Source organism: Rousettus aegyptiacus, unplaced genomic scaffold (genome assembly GCF_014176215.1).
Source record: "Rousettus aegyptiacus isolate mRouAeg1 unplaced genomic scaffold, mRouAeg1.p scaffold_m13_p_14, whole genome shotgun sequence".
In the NCBI taxonomy this organism is placed as follows: Eukaryota; Metazoa; Chordata; class Mammalia; order Chiroptera; family Pteropodidae; genus Rousettus; species Rousettus aegyptiacus.
In genome coordinates this window covers 37,997,500-38,012,481 of record NW_023416289.1, presented here as the reverse complement: position 1 = coordinate 38,012,481, position 14,982 = coordinate 37,997,500, and the positions used below count along the sequence as shown (strand labels likewise).

At 32.9% G+C, this 14,982-nt stretch overlaps 1 protein-coding gene and 1 pseudogene across 11 annotated transcripts in view; one reads left to right on the top strand and one right to left on the bottom strand.

Moving 5' to 3' along the window:
* The window catches only part of ZNF420 (zinc finger protein 420), a 46,567-nt gene that overhangs the window by 11,092 nt on the left and 20,493 nt on the right, over positions 1–14,982 (top strand). For 7 of the 11 annotated variants that reach the window (XM_016133305.2, XM_016133301.2, XM_016133300.2 and 4 more), the window contains 2 exons: positions 4,444–4,532; positions 5,786–5,912. The exons of 3 other annotated variants lie outside the window; for them this stretch is intronic. In XM_016133305.2, the coding sequence (XP_015988791.1) occupies positions 4,524–4,532; positions 5,786–5,912 (136 nt within the window). In that variant the 5' untranslated portion in view covers positions 4,444–4,523. Of the gene's footprint in view, positions 1–4,443; positions 4,533–5,785; positions 5,913–9,960; positions 10,046–14,982 lie in introns of those variants that run through there. One more of the 11 variants, XM_016133308.2, reaches the window with a different exon arrangement.
* On the bottom strand, positions 13,221–13,339 carry LOC118611905 (annotated as a pseudogene).

Sequence of the window (14,982 nt, the reverse complement as noted above, 5' to 3'; positions counted from 1 at the left end):
AAGAAGTTCTAGGTTCATCCTGTACATTTTCTTCTCCCAAACATGAAATTAGTCACTTGTCTCTGTAGCCCTAGTTCCTTTTAGTAGGAAGCGGTTTTAAGAAGCCACAATTAGGTTAGCAGAAGTTCTCAGTGCTTCTGGTTGTTATTGCTTGTAGTCCTTTACAGAGCTGGTTAAATACATATTTTTTAGAAGGAGAAAAATCCTGAGTTTATACTGACATTTTCTATTGAATTTATTTACTTATTTTTATTTCCAGTTGAATTTAAAGATTATATATAGTGTTTTTCTTGAATTTTTAAATTTGTGGGGTTTTTTTTTGTGCTCTGAAAATCTTTATTCTTAATATTAAGGTAGTTATGTACACGTGTTATTCTCTTTGTATATGTGCGTAATCATTTCAGAATATATATTTTCGATTAACAATGCTAATATTATATGGCAGTGTAATTATTAAGAAAGTTTGTAGTTATTTTGCCTGTAGGTTATATACCACTAGGGATCTAATGTCAAATGACTGTTATTTTATTTTTTTAAATTAATTTTTTTAATCGAAGAAATGATTTAAATCCCCCCTCCCCCGTGTCTACCACCCCTCACCGCCCTCCCCCCATCCTCTGGTAACCACTAGTAAATGACTGTTATTTTAAAGCTCCTTGAAATAACCACTTCCTTTATTTATTTACCGTGTTAGTATTATGAACAGATACGCGTGTTGACTTTTACTTTTAGTTATTAGGGATATTTTTAAATCTTGATTTATTTTTGTCTTACATAAGTACTCATGGTTCTAAAGTCAAATGAATTCAGTTTGATACTATGAAAGTTTTTTTGCACATTTATGTTCATGAGAAATATTGAACTCTATTTTTTTCTTGTAATATTTTTGTCAGGTTTTGGTGTCATGGTTATTTAGCTTACGAATGTAGAAGAGAGTTCTTCTTTTCCTATTTTCTGAAAAAATTTGAGAAAGAATAGTGTGTCCTATCAGCCTTTTAAATGTTGATAGGACTTACTGATGAAGCTATCTGTACCGTCTCTGTGGGCAGGGTGTTTTATTTTACCAAAATTCAATTCCTTTAATATCAGGCAATTCTGTGCATGTTTATACAGACACAACTATTGTAGGCCTAATCTAATAGTATGTGTTAGCAACAATGTAACTTTTTTCCCAAATGTTTTTGATCCACGTTTGGTTGAAGGTTGGTTGAATCCACAGATACGAACCTGTGGATATGGAAGGCCAACTGTATATGAATCTTTTTAATGAACCTATTTTTGACTTTGTTGATATTGTCTATTGAAATCCATTTTATATTGTGGATTTTGTTTTATTATGTTTTTTCTTCTTACTTTGGGTTTCACTTTTTTTTTCGGCTCCTTAAGGTGGGAGCCTAAATCATTGATGTTACATCTTCCTCTTTTTCTAATATAAACATTTAAAGCTATAAATTTTTCTTTAAATACTGCTTTTGCTACAACCCACAAAATTTGATGTTATATTTTCATATTCATTTCAACATATTTTCTAATGTTTTGTGATTTCTTCTGATGGGTTATTTAGAAATGTGCTTAATTTGCAAATATTTGGAGATTCCTCTAGACTTCTTATTATTATTGGTTTCTAGTATAATAATGTATAGACAAAGACCAGAAAATATAATCTATATGATTCAGTTTTAAAATATTTTTGATACTTGTTACCTCCCCACATCAGATTAGTGCATAGCCATTGCATTGTAATCTAAGGAAGGGAGCTATAGTCAAGGTCTCAGCTCCCCTCCCCCACCCCGGCCACATGCTCTTATGAATATCTGCATTCCTAGCCCAGCTACCTCCATTAGGTTACCTCTTTATCAGGAACCTCTGCCAAGAATTCCTTATTAAAGGTAAGGGAGAAAACTTGCATACACTTTTGCTCCACTTAGTACTCAGTTCTTTTCTACTCCTAGCCCTTCTCCCATTTCCCTCTAGGTGGCCCTGGTCCATGAAATGGGAGGAACCTTTTGTTTGATACTTGCTTAGCAGTGAGATGATTCCCCACATTTGTGCTGATCCGTCTGACCTTCTCTAGGTGCTGTTTCATGGGAAAGAATGCAACAGTAGGGGAGTCAGTGCTTTCTCTTGCTTACATGAAGTGATTAGTAATTGATTAAAGGCTTGACTGTTACTTTCATTTTGCCTTGTTGTCTTAATCAGCTTTTCTGACAACTGGCAGGTCAGCTCATCTCTTGCCTATTGGATATATAGAAATGTTGCAAGATTCTTGAACAGAGAGACGGGATCCCAAGGCTATTGGCAGGAAGCAGCATTTATTGATGCCAGCACAAACTCAGCGGATTCTTTTCCAAAGGCTGAGCCCCGATTGTAATATAATGGGCAGTTTTATACAGTCTTGTCATTCCTACACAGCTACAGATCTAAGGAAGAACATTGGTTGTCAAGCTATGAGAAAACTGACATCAGCCGGAGAGTCCTTGGGAGTAGAGGGGTAGTCAGGAACAAACTTATTCGAGCAGGAAATGGCCAGGCAGAGTCAGGCTGCCACAGTATCAGTTATATCAAGGTACTTCGATAATGTTATATAAATCCTCTATATCATTTACTAATTAAAAAAAATCTTGTTCTGTCAATTACTGAAAGATGTTAAAATTTCAAATCTGTGGACTTATCTATGTCTTCCTTTAGTTCTGTCAATTTTTGCTTTATATATTTGATGCTTTGTTGTTAAATCTCTATACTTTTAAGATTACTGTCTTCTTGATGAATTTAGCCTCTGTAGTGTTACTCTTTATCTTGAAGTCTCTTTTGCCTTATATTAATACAGGTACACAAGCTTTCTTATGCTTAGTGTTTGTGAGGTATATTTTTCTCTACCATTTTACTTTTAACCCGTCTGTGCATTTTTTGTAAAGCGCATATAGTTGGAACTTGCTTTTTTTCCTTATCTTGACATTGTCTCTCTGCTAGAATGATTGGACTATTTAAAGTAATTATAATGTACATTAAGCCCTGCCAGGTATGAGAGCATCTATATCTCCTAAGAGGAGGTTGGCACTTTTTGGAATTTAGTTCATTTAAATTTCTTTTTGTCTTCAGCTCTGTGATGAATTTAAAAGGAATTACGGTTTTTCATCTTAAATGAATTATTTTTGATTCTTAGAATGGACACAATTATTGTACCTTTGCAACATCTGGAAGAAGTGGAATTTCTAATTAAATATTTATTGAGCACCTATGTCAGTGATTCTCTGTAGGAGCAGTGACTCTCCCTAGAAGATGTTTTAGAAAGATATCTGGGTGCTTTTGAATGTTAAAATAACTGGGTGAAGGCTTCTGGCTTTTGAAAGACTGAAGCAAGCCATGGACCTAGATCATAGGTTAGACAGCTTTTCTATAAAGGGATAGATGGTAAATATTTTAGGCTTTCTGAGCAATACAGCCTCTTACACAGTCGACTGCCACTTAGTGTGAAAATAACCAAAGACAATATATAATAAATGAATGTAGAGGTATTCCAGTAAAGCTTTATTTACAAAAATAGTTGGTAGGCAGTAGTTTGCCAGTTTCTTTGTTGTGTACTGCAGTGCACAACAAAGAATTATTCTGTGACCTGCAAAATGATGAGCATAGCTGGGGGAAAATGTATTAATAACTATGTGGGTTTAGAACTTCTCACATAAAGCATATTTTACAGGACTTTTTTTCAAACTGCTGGATTTATTTTACATTATTGCATAGTTTTACTATTAGCTAAATGTTTCAGGAATGGTACTACAGTTCGTTTGAGAAAGTTTGTACTTTGTTTTATACAGAAATTTGCCGAGATTTTTAAAAACAATTTTACATAGTCATGGCACTAATGGCAACACTGCATATGACATTTGACTTGTTAATGTCACATACTTGTAGATGCTTGCATTTGTAGATAATGAATTTTACTTATTTTACACACACATTTGTACATACACATACATACACACATGTAGCCTTTATTTCAAAATGTCAAATATAAATAAAATATTTCAACGATACTTAGTTGAATGTTGTCATTTTATAAATCTAAATTTGTTCATTTTAAGTAGTCGTAAGCTTAAATATTTAATTATTTGTGCTTTCTACTGTAGTATGTATGATCATCAATATCTTGAAATATAAGTTGGTCATTATCTCTGTTTTTGCCATAACGTATATGAGTGTGTCACATTATCTATAACTTTCATTTTAGAAATGATAGAGAAGTTTTTGTAAATATTTTCTTTTTGTATATAGAGAGCACTGAGTTTGACAGGTCTAAGAACCACCACCTATATTCCCCCTGCTTAGTGTGTATTTTGGGAATGGGAGCAAGAAGCAGAAGAGAGCAATCAAGGTAATTCTAACTTAACTCATTTGGAGATTTGTAAAGAGCATGGTCTTATGGTTCTGTATTCTCCTCCCCAGCACTGTGTTTTTCAGATTCTGTGCTTCTCTAAGATATGAATCCAGAACAGGACTGATCATTTCTTGCAGCTCTAAAAACCATGGCTCAGGTAAATTAGTGTTTTCTTGTGCCCTCTTAAGTCATTTTTCATAGAGTATGTACATGTTTGCATTCCTTATTCCTGAGACTTCTTTTCTAACTCACCCCATTCAGGAATGTGCTCCTTGATTTATTCCATTCTTGTAAGTAATAATGCCTTCCCTAAGAATGTCTTTTTTATCTAATCTATATTTATATCCTTATTCAAAAATCCATTGAGCATCTTTGACTAGGAGCACTGATAGAACAAAAGCAGACTTCCCGATTTTAGAAGATAGAGAAGGATGTTAAATGGCACCACACATGAGAAAACTTTGAACTTCTCTTTAATTAGATCTAAGTTTTTCTGTTAGGAAAGATAGGAGTTGATCTTGACTGCTTAGTCTCCATACATGGCAAGAACCTATGCTGTAAGCTTTTAAGGTTAGGAACATGATTAGGAATTAAATACAGAGAGATCAGAGATCTTCCCTGGGAATCCATAATTGATACAATAATATGGATCTTTTTTAGATTCAAAATTATATGCTAATCTTAAATGTGTAAGTTTGGATTATCTTTTCCACCTTTCTGTTGTTTAGAACAAGACCAAGGTATATTTATATGATTAATAGTAACAATAAAGATCATTATTCACATGTAAAAATCTGTCGAGAATTATAAACTCCCTAAAGCAAGAAATGCTTTTTTTTTGTATAACCTGTTTTCTTTATATGGAGCAATTCTACAGTGTATTAAAAATATTTACTAAATTATGGGTAAAAAGGAAAATGTTTGTGACTTAATATTCTGATATGGCAAACTGGAGTTTCAATAAATTATTTTTATGCAAATTTTATTTTGTATGATGGATATTTTGTAAGACTTTACAGAAATATTTACCCAATTCTTTTTCTTTTTTTTTAAATAGAAAAAAAATTTGCATTTATTGAGAATGTATGATATACAAGATACGTATTATACAGGATGGTTCTGTATGCTATGTCTTTTAATTGGGACATTTCATATTTAAATTAATTTTATTTAATTCATTAATTTCCTGACTTATATGTAACAAAATGTTCTATATACAGGAAATATCTATAGCGACAGGAATAAAGGGACATGTTGGCACTTCATGTTTCTGTGGTGTCTCATTCATTTCAGAGCTTCCTAGCTTATTTGCTCTGTTGCCTCTTTTGTGGCGAGCTCCCTATCATTTCCTACTCCATTAAAAAAGCATTTTCTTTATTTCCACTACTAGTATTATGTTTGTTGTTTCAGAGATCGGTAATGTTCAGGGATGTTGCAATTGACTTCTCTCAAGAAGAGTGGGAATGCCTGGACTTTGCTCAAAGAGATTTGTACAGAGATGTGATGTTGGAGAACTATAGTAACTTGGTGTCACTAGGTAAGGATATTTACCCTTAGTATTTCAGGATCTACTTTTAGAATGGCTTCCTTTGGTGTTATTTCAAGTTTTTTTTTTAGAGTAGTTAACTGAATTTCTTATTATTCTCAAAGGAATGATTTTAAATTACTATAAGGAGGCATAAATAGTTTCATAGGGCACATTTATCTGTCCTTCAAATATACTTGCCTATCTTCTGCCTTCCTTCCTGTCTTCCTTGATGATCAAGGGACTAGATTTGAATTTTGGGACGTTTGCAGTATTGTCAGAAAAAAAAAAATGAGCTCTGCATTGTTACAATTTAGATTTGCTAAAGTAGCTCTAAATATTGTGTTTAAAAATAAATGTGGAAATGTATGGTTTCTCTGACAGTAGAAGAGCTTATTTATATAGCAATAGGTTGGATAAATGAATATCAGTAACAATCCCAGTGAACACATTCCATTGCAACAAACACATTCTTTTATTTGTGTTTTATAGGTAAATATTACATTTTAAGAACTTTGCATTTTACATTGAATGAATATGCTAGAACCACCTTTTATTAGAAAATAGTTCATGAAGTTCCCGTGATTGTGTAAGAAAGTTTACTGTTTTTTCCCTTTAGCACAATAAGAGACAGAGTCTACGTAAATTAAAACTTTAGACTGGGCAAAATGGTGTAGATGATGTAACTTTGTTTATCCCTCTTGCAACCATATCCAAGTTGTGACAGAAACACAGAGCAAACAGCAGACAGTTTCCAGGGGTCTAGATGAACAGAAGCCCTACAACTAGGGAGAGAAATAAGAAATCACCCTTCAATGGATGGAGGGAGGAGGAGGCAAAGATGCAAGATTGCCCAGTCCAGAGCGGCTGAGTGGAACAGAGGATGCGGCAGCTGCAGATGGCTCTGAAAGGATTCGAGTCTGCAACCGGACTTTCGCAGTCTACATACTAAGTAAATCTGGGGCTAAGTACAGGCTGGGGCTAAACTTGGCCTGTAGCTGTACCCCTCTCAAGATTGGATCACCGGACACCTACTACACAAAGCCTGGTGCCAGAAAGACTGGGAGACTCAGACTGACCTGCTCCTTCTGAGCACCAGCACTGGGTTGGCTGCACGTGGGGCACCAGGGACTTATAGGGGAATGCTGGTTTGTTGGAGCAAGGGCCAGAGGTGAGGCTTTCTCCCAGGCAGAAGTCCCGGTTCCTCTTCTACTGAAACTTACATTCTTATGGGAGAAATACAAAATATGAAACAAAAATATGTGTACATGTACACATATATATGTACCTATATACATTTATTTATTTGTTTAATAAGAACAACAATTGCAGGTAGTGATAAGCAGTATGAATAAAGATAGAGTAGGCAAATAAAGAAATGGGGAGTGGGGGTGGACTATTTTAGATAAGTAGATTTTGGAAAAGCCTCTCTAAGGAGGTAATATTTAAACACAGACTTTGCTGAAATAAGGGCATGAGTCAGACCAGTTTTCTGGGGGTATAGTAGACCAGGCAGATGGAATAGTAAGTGTAAAGGGTTTGGGTTGGGCATTAACTTTGTAAGAGGAACAGAAAAACATTATATCTGAAGAAGAGTGATCAATAGAGTAATAAGAGATAAGATAGGCAAAGAAAAAAGGAGTTGAAATTTTATTCTCTAAGGTGGTGCCTCTGATTCCTGGCTAAACATTTGTTTAGTTCTTTTTAAAAATGATCAGTAAAAGATTGATAAATTCGCATGAAAATTATTGTCTTTATAAAAAGACATCATAAAAAAAGTAAAAGACAGCTATGAACTGGGTGGAGAGATTTGTAATGCATATTGACAACAATGAAATTAATGTCTGGAATATAAAAAACTTATAGATTGATAAGAAAAGGGTAAATAACCTTTATGAAAAACTTGGTAAAAGACATTAGGCAGTTCAAGGAAAAGGAAATAAAAATAGCCAATAAACATGGAAAATGCTCAATCTCATTAGCCATCAGGAAACATATTAAAACCACAGCGAGATCATTATTTTACACACCTTATATTAGAAAAAAATGAAGAAGTCAGACATTACCAAGTCTTCACAACTTTTGGAGGCAGAGATGCTATACATACGTCATTATTCACAGTAGCCAAAAAGTGGAAATGACCCAGTGGTCCCTCAGCAAATGAATGGATGGATAAAAAATATTGTATATCTTTACCGTTATTCAGCAATAAAAAGGAATGACGTTCTGATATGTGCCACAGTATGGATGAACCTTGAATACATGTTAAGCGAAAGAAACCAGACACGAAGACTACATACTGTATGATTACATTTATATAATATATCCATAACAGACCTGTACTGTAGAGACAAAGATTAGCAGTTGCCCAGCACTGAGGATGTGGAGATTGGGAAGTGGGGGTGGATTGGAGAATAAGAATCAGGACATTGAAAATGACTACTAACAGGTAGGGGTTTATTTCTGAGATGATAAAATGTTATAAAATTAGATTGTGGTGGATATTGCACAACTCTGAGTGACTATACTCAGAATCATTGAATGTATACTTTAAATGAGTGAACTATAGGTATATGAATTATATCTTTTTTAAAAAGTGTTCTGTACTTTACTGATGGCAGTATCAATTGGCATAACCAATTCGGAAAAAATATGAAAATGATTTTCATACTTGTTTGTACTTAAGAAATAGCTGGAGTACTTTTAAAAATTCCAAATTACAGGCCACACCCCAGTCCAATTAAAACAATCTTTCTGGGCATGGGACACAAGTATTAAGGTTGTTGATATGTTCAGACCCAGTTGGTAGCCACTGCAATATGATATCTGAGAATTTATTTTTAAAATTTGAAAGTTCATTTCATTTAATAGTTATTACCAATATGATTGGATTTATATCTCACTTATTTTTTTAAATTACTTTCTAATATATTTTTTTTTTTTTTTGCTTTTTAACTATATTTCCTTAATCAGAATGAATAGTTTTCTGTTTTTATTTTTTTTCTTTGAATTCCATTTTCCCCCTCGTTTAGTTTGGAAGATATACACTTTATATATTTTTAATGGTTATATTTAATTTTTTATCACGTGCACTTCATTTGTCTTAATGCAAATGCAGTTTTGTAGTTTTTATTAATTATAATGATGTTTGAGGAAATATTAATGGAAATTAAATATTTTATTGGATTTGAAATGTTTTAATTAACATTAAAATTATTCAATCCACATACAATATTTAAATTGTATGCTGCTTTACAGAGTTTATCTTGTAATAAATGATATGCTCCACTCTCATCTCTAAGGTTTTAAGACCAACAAGTTGAGAAACATAGATATTAAGGATTTTGTCTATCTTGAAATAAATTGATGGTTGTTGTGGCAGTGAGTCGAGATTATATAAGAAAGGTGAGAGATTGACATCTCTTATGTCAATTATATATCATTGTCACACAATTCTTATCTGAGTATATGAGCAATGTCTGACTGTACTCTTTCTATACTTTTACCAACACTAGATATTATCACTTAAAAAGATCTCAATTTATAGTTAAAAATTGAATAATGTATTCCTTTGATTACTGGTGAGTTTAAATATTTTGGGAGTATTTCTGCCTGTTTTGGTCTTTTAATTGTTATCATTATTGTTTGTGTCATTTAACAAATACGTTCTTAATAAAGGGTATGTCTTCTCACAGGACAATATACAGAATCTTAGGATGCTTTAATTTTGATCAGTCTTTCCCATCTAATCTGTTATTGTTGTGTGGTGTTTTAGTTCTGTTTCCTTTTTTAATTCCCACGATGGGCATTATTTTTGTTTTATAATGACAACATTTGCCTGTAAATTTATTCACATGATTATCCTTTCATTTGCGTACTATTCCTCTTCCATCATACCTTCAGACTACGATCATTTTATTTATCGTGAAATACTACATTAGGGGATGACTGTAAATGCTCTTGGTTTTTATTTTTATTGTTGTTGCAAAATAACCTTGTTTCGCTTTCATTCTTGCCTGATGATTTAATGGGTATATACTGACAATTTTTTTTTTCTCAGCACTCTGAAGATATTATTCCACTGTCTTCTGGTTTCTATTATTGCTCTTGAGAAGTCTGACATCTGTCTCATTGTTGTTCCTTTTGTAAGTAATCTGTAATTTCTCTCTGGTTGCTTTTAAGATTTCTTTTCCTCTAAGATTTTAATATAATTTATTATATTGTTTTATTTCTAGAAGTTTGATATTTTCCTTCATCCTTAGATTTTACATTTAAAAAATTTGTATATAGTCCCTTTCTCTTGGTTTTGATTTTATGTTTTCATATATTTCAAGCATTTGTGTTATATGTATCATTCAGCACTTTCAATTTCTGGAGAACAGGTCTAATTCTGCGGTTTCTTGCATACATGGGGGCTCCACTGTAATTATGAATTATCTATAGCACTTTTTTCTCCTTTTGAGAGTCTAGGGCAAGAAAAAAATGTTCCTTGTAATTTTTTTTTGAGGTCAGATCGATTTTCCCCTTGTCTCTGAAATATAGGCCTTGGATAGTTCTGATTTTGTGAAGAGGTTCATTGTTAATCCCTAATCTTTTGTGGGCCCAATGGTTTGTCTCTTGGATTTTTTCAGACCATTAAGATATAAACTTTTAGGCAGTTAAACTCAGCAAATATCCTGAGTGCTGTGACTTCAGAGCATTTTTACCTTTCTAGTTTCTGATTCTCACTTCATTCTGCCTCTGGATCTTCTTTACTTCCTTTTAAGTGTGGCATACTTTTGAAAGGATACATGTCATATGTTATCCAGCATTTCATGGTGTTTTTAGGAAATCTGATTCACCAGTATTTACAGTATTGAATCCTATCTTTGAACATGCAGGCTATATCTACTTTTCTTTTTTCTATATATGTCTTGTAAAGTTTCACTGATTTTTCTTAAAAGGTTTTTCACATTGTATCCTCAGTACTTTCTATATTTTGTTGACATTATAAGTAGGAATATTTTATTCTATGATATTTTCTAAATGGTTAATGCTGATGAATATATATAGCAATGTGTGGGTATCAATTGTAAATTGATAATAACTTTGTAGACATGTCTTAATAGTTTTTCAGTGGATTATATTGGAGTGTCAGTAGGTAATTGTGTTTTCTACATATAATATATTATCTCTTCCTTTCCTATTTGTAACATTTTTAAAAACTATATTGGGTAGGACCTGAGTATTTTAGTATTTTGCAACTTGAAAACGAATAATTCTTTTTTTAAAAAATAAAACTATTAAGTGTATCTAATGTTTAACTATTAAATATGTTTCTATAGGTTTCTGGTAAATACCATTAATTGGGGGAAGAGCCATTCTGATCCTAGAGAGTTTTTAATAAAGGACCTCAAAAGAGATTTTCTGATGCTGAACTATTCCTGCACTTGTGGGATGAGCCTTGTTTAATAATGAGACCTCACATATACAGCTATATTCTATGTTGCCAATATTTTATTTTAAAATTTTACCTGTTTGTTCACGAGATTGACTCCATTTTACTGAGCTCTTTTTGTCTACTTTTGTTATCTGAGTTAATTTAACTTTGTAAAATGGGTATATTTCCTTATTTTTATATGTTTGACAATAGTTATGTATGATTAGAATTATGTATTTAATGGTTTGGATGATCTTGCCAGTAATACCATCAGTCATCAGTGTCTGTTGCCTTTTAAGAGCAGAGACATTGAACTAAAATTTTAAATTGTTATGTGGTTATTGATGTATATGCAAATCTTTTATCTTCATGTGTCACTTTTTATTATTTTCATCCATTTCATCTAGTTCTTCTAATTTACTATTGAGTTATATATATAGATTTTTTCCCTAAACACTTCTAACTTCTACGGAATGTTTGGATTTATGTTCTTATCTTCCTTTTCCTTTCCAGTATTGGATTTGTGTCCAATCTGATGTTTTTATCTACATGTCAGATTTTTGTATCATTTATTGGTATTCGCAAAGAATTGACTTATAGTCTTTTAAATTTAAATTTATTTTTTATTTTTCAATTACAGGTTGACGTTTAGTATTATATTCATTTGAGGTGTATCGCACAGTGGTTAGACATTTATATAACTTAAAGAGTGATGCCTCCAATAAGTCTAGTAACCCCATGACATCACATAGTTATCACAGTGCTGTTGATTGTATTCCCCATGCTGTACTTTACATCCCCATGACTATTTTGTAACTGCCAATTTGAACTTTTTAATCCCTTCACCTTTTTTGTCCAGCCTTCCACTCTACTTCTACCTGGCAACCATCAGTTTGTTCTCTGAATTTATGAGTCTGTTTGTTTTGTTTCTTAGATTTCACATACAAGTGAAATCATATGGTATTTGTCTTTCTCTGACTTATTTAACTTAACATAATACCCTCTAGGTCATTCCATGTTGTCACGGATTGTAAGATTTCATTCTTTTTATAGCTGCGTAATATTCTGTTGTATATATGTACCACATCTTTTTTATCCAGTTGTCTGTTGGACACGTGAGTTTTGTTTTCTTATCCATTCAGCCACCCTGTCTTTTGGTGGGAGCATTTAACCCATGTACATTTAAAGTAATTGTTGATATAATGTGCAGTTATTGTCATTTTATTATTCATATTTTTTATCTTTTTTTTCCTTCTAAAAGAAGTCTCTTTAACTATCTTATAATACTGATTTGATGGTGTTGAACTTCATTAGCTTTTTTCTTGTCTCTCCTTTGATTCTAAACGATAGCCTTGCAGGGTAAAGTAATCTTGGTTGTAGGTCCTTGCTTTTCATCACTTTGAATATTTTCTGCCAATCCCTTCTGGCCTGCAGTTTCTGCTGAGAAATCAGTTAACTGTCTTCTAGATAACTAACTTTTCTCTTGTTACTTTTAAAATTCTTTCTTTGTCTTTAACCTTTGGTATAAACATACAATATTATATTAGTTTCAGGTATACACATAGTGATTAGATATACATATGCCTTATGAAGTGATCACCCCAATAATTCTAGTACTGATCTGACACTATATATAGTTATTACAGTATTATTGATTATATACCCTATGGTGTACTGTATATCCCTATGACTTTATAACTGGCAATTTATATTTCCTAATTCCTTTTACCTTTTTACCCAGCCCCTCAGTCCCCTCCTGTCTGGTGACCACCAGTTTGTTCTCTATATCTATCAGTTCCTTTCTCTCTCCTTTCTCTCTCCTTCTCTCTCTCTCTCTCTCTCTCTCTCTCTCTCTCTCTCTCTCTCTCTCTCTCTCTCTCTCTCTCTCTCTCTCTCTTTAATGCCTACAGTACCTGGTATTCCTAGGTGGTCTCCTATCCAAGTGCTAACCAAGCCTGACCCTGCTTAGCTTCCGAAATCAGACAGGATCAGGCTTGTTCAGGGTGGCATGGCTGTAGAAACAGTTTCTTTCTCTTTTGTTTGTCTTTTTTAGATTCCACATAAAAGTGAAATCATATGGTATTCGTCTTTCTCTGTCTGACTTTTTCACTTAGCATAAGTGAAAATAAGTCTATGTTGTTGCAAATGGTGAGATTTCATTCTTCATTATGGCTGAGTAATATTCCATTGTATATAGGTACCACACCTTTCTTTATCCAGTCATCTACTGATGAACACATAGGTTACTTCTACACCTTGTCTATTTACTATAGTGAATAATGCTGCAGTGAATATAGGGATACACATATCTTCTTGAATTCGTGTTAGATTTCTTTTCTTTTCTTTTTCTTCAGAAAAATACCCAGGAGTGGAATTGCTGGGTCATATGATAGTTCTAGTTTTATTTTTTTGAGAAACCTCCATACTGTTTTCCCTAGTGACTGCCTATATTTGCAATACCAACAGTGCGCAAGATTTCCCTTTTCTTCACATCATTGCTAACACTTGTTTTTAGATTTCTTGATGATAGCCATTCAGACAGGTGTGAGGTCATATCTCGTTTTATTTTGCATTTCCCTGATGATTAGTGTTTTTGAGGATCTTTTCATATGTCTGTTGGTCATCTTTATGTGCTCTTTGGAGAAATGCCTATTCAGGTCCTCTTCCCAATTTTTAATCAAATTGTTTGAGGTTAAGTTTTATGATTTCCTTATATAGTTTGGATATTAACCCCTTATTGGGTATATCACTGAAGAATAACTTCTCCCATTCAACAGGTTGATTTTTTTGTTTTGTTGATGATTTCTTTTGCTGTGTAAAAACTTTTTAGTTTGATGTTCATATCTGTCATTTTCCCAACACCATTTATTAAAGAGACCGTCTTTACCCATTGAATATTGCCTCCTTTGTCAGAGATTAATTGACCATATAGACATGGGTTTATTTCCAGGTTCACTATTCTGTTCCATTCATCTATTTATATGTTTTTATGCCAGTACCATGCTGTTTTGATTAGTAAATCCTTGTAGTATAATTTCATATCAGGTAGTGTGCTACTTCCTGTTTTGTTCATTCTTGATATTGTTCTGGGATTTGAGGCCTTTTGTGATTCTATATAAATTTTAGGATTATTTGTTATAGTTCTCTAAAATGCTATTGGTATTTTGATAGGGATTGCATCAAATCTGTAGATTGCTTTGAGTAGTATAGATATTTGAATGATTTTAATTCTTCCTATCCATGACCATGATATATGCTTCCATTTTTTTATTTTTTTCTTCAGTATCTTATAATTTCCCAACTACACAGGTCTTTTACTTCCTTGGAAAAATTTATTCCTAGGTACTCCTTTTTTTTGTTTGTTTGACAGTTCTTGTGCCAGCTGAGCAATAGGGTAACCAGATGTCTTAACATCAGCCAAAAAAATATAATGAAAATCCAGAAATGTAAAGATTTCTTTCTCTGTGACCTAAAAAGTTTCATCTGTGTATGTTCATGAGCATCAGGTCTGCTGGGTGAGCTCCTTTTTTAAAATTTTTTCCTGGCTTTATTGAAATATGATAGACAATTAGTTGCTCATATTTACATTGTACAATTCAGTGAGTTTTTTTCAATTATAGTTGGCATACAATAATATACCAGTTTCAGTTGTACAACTAGTAA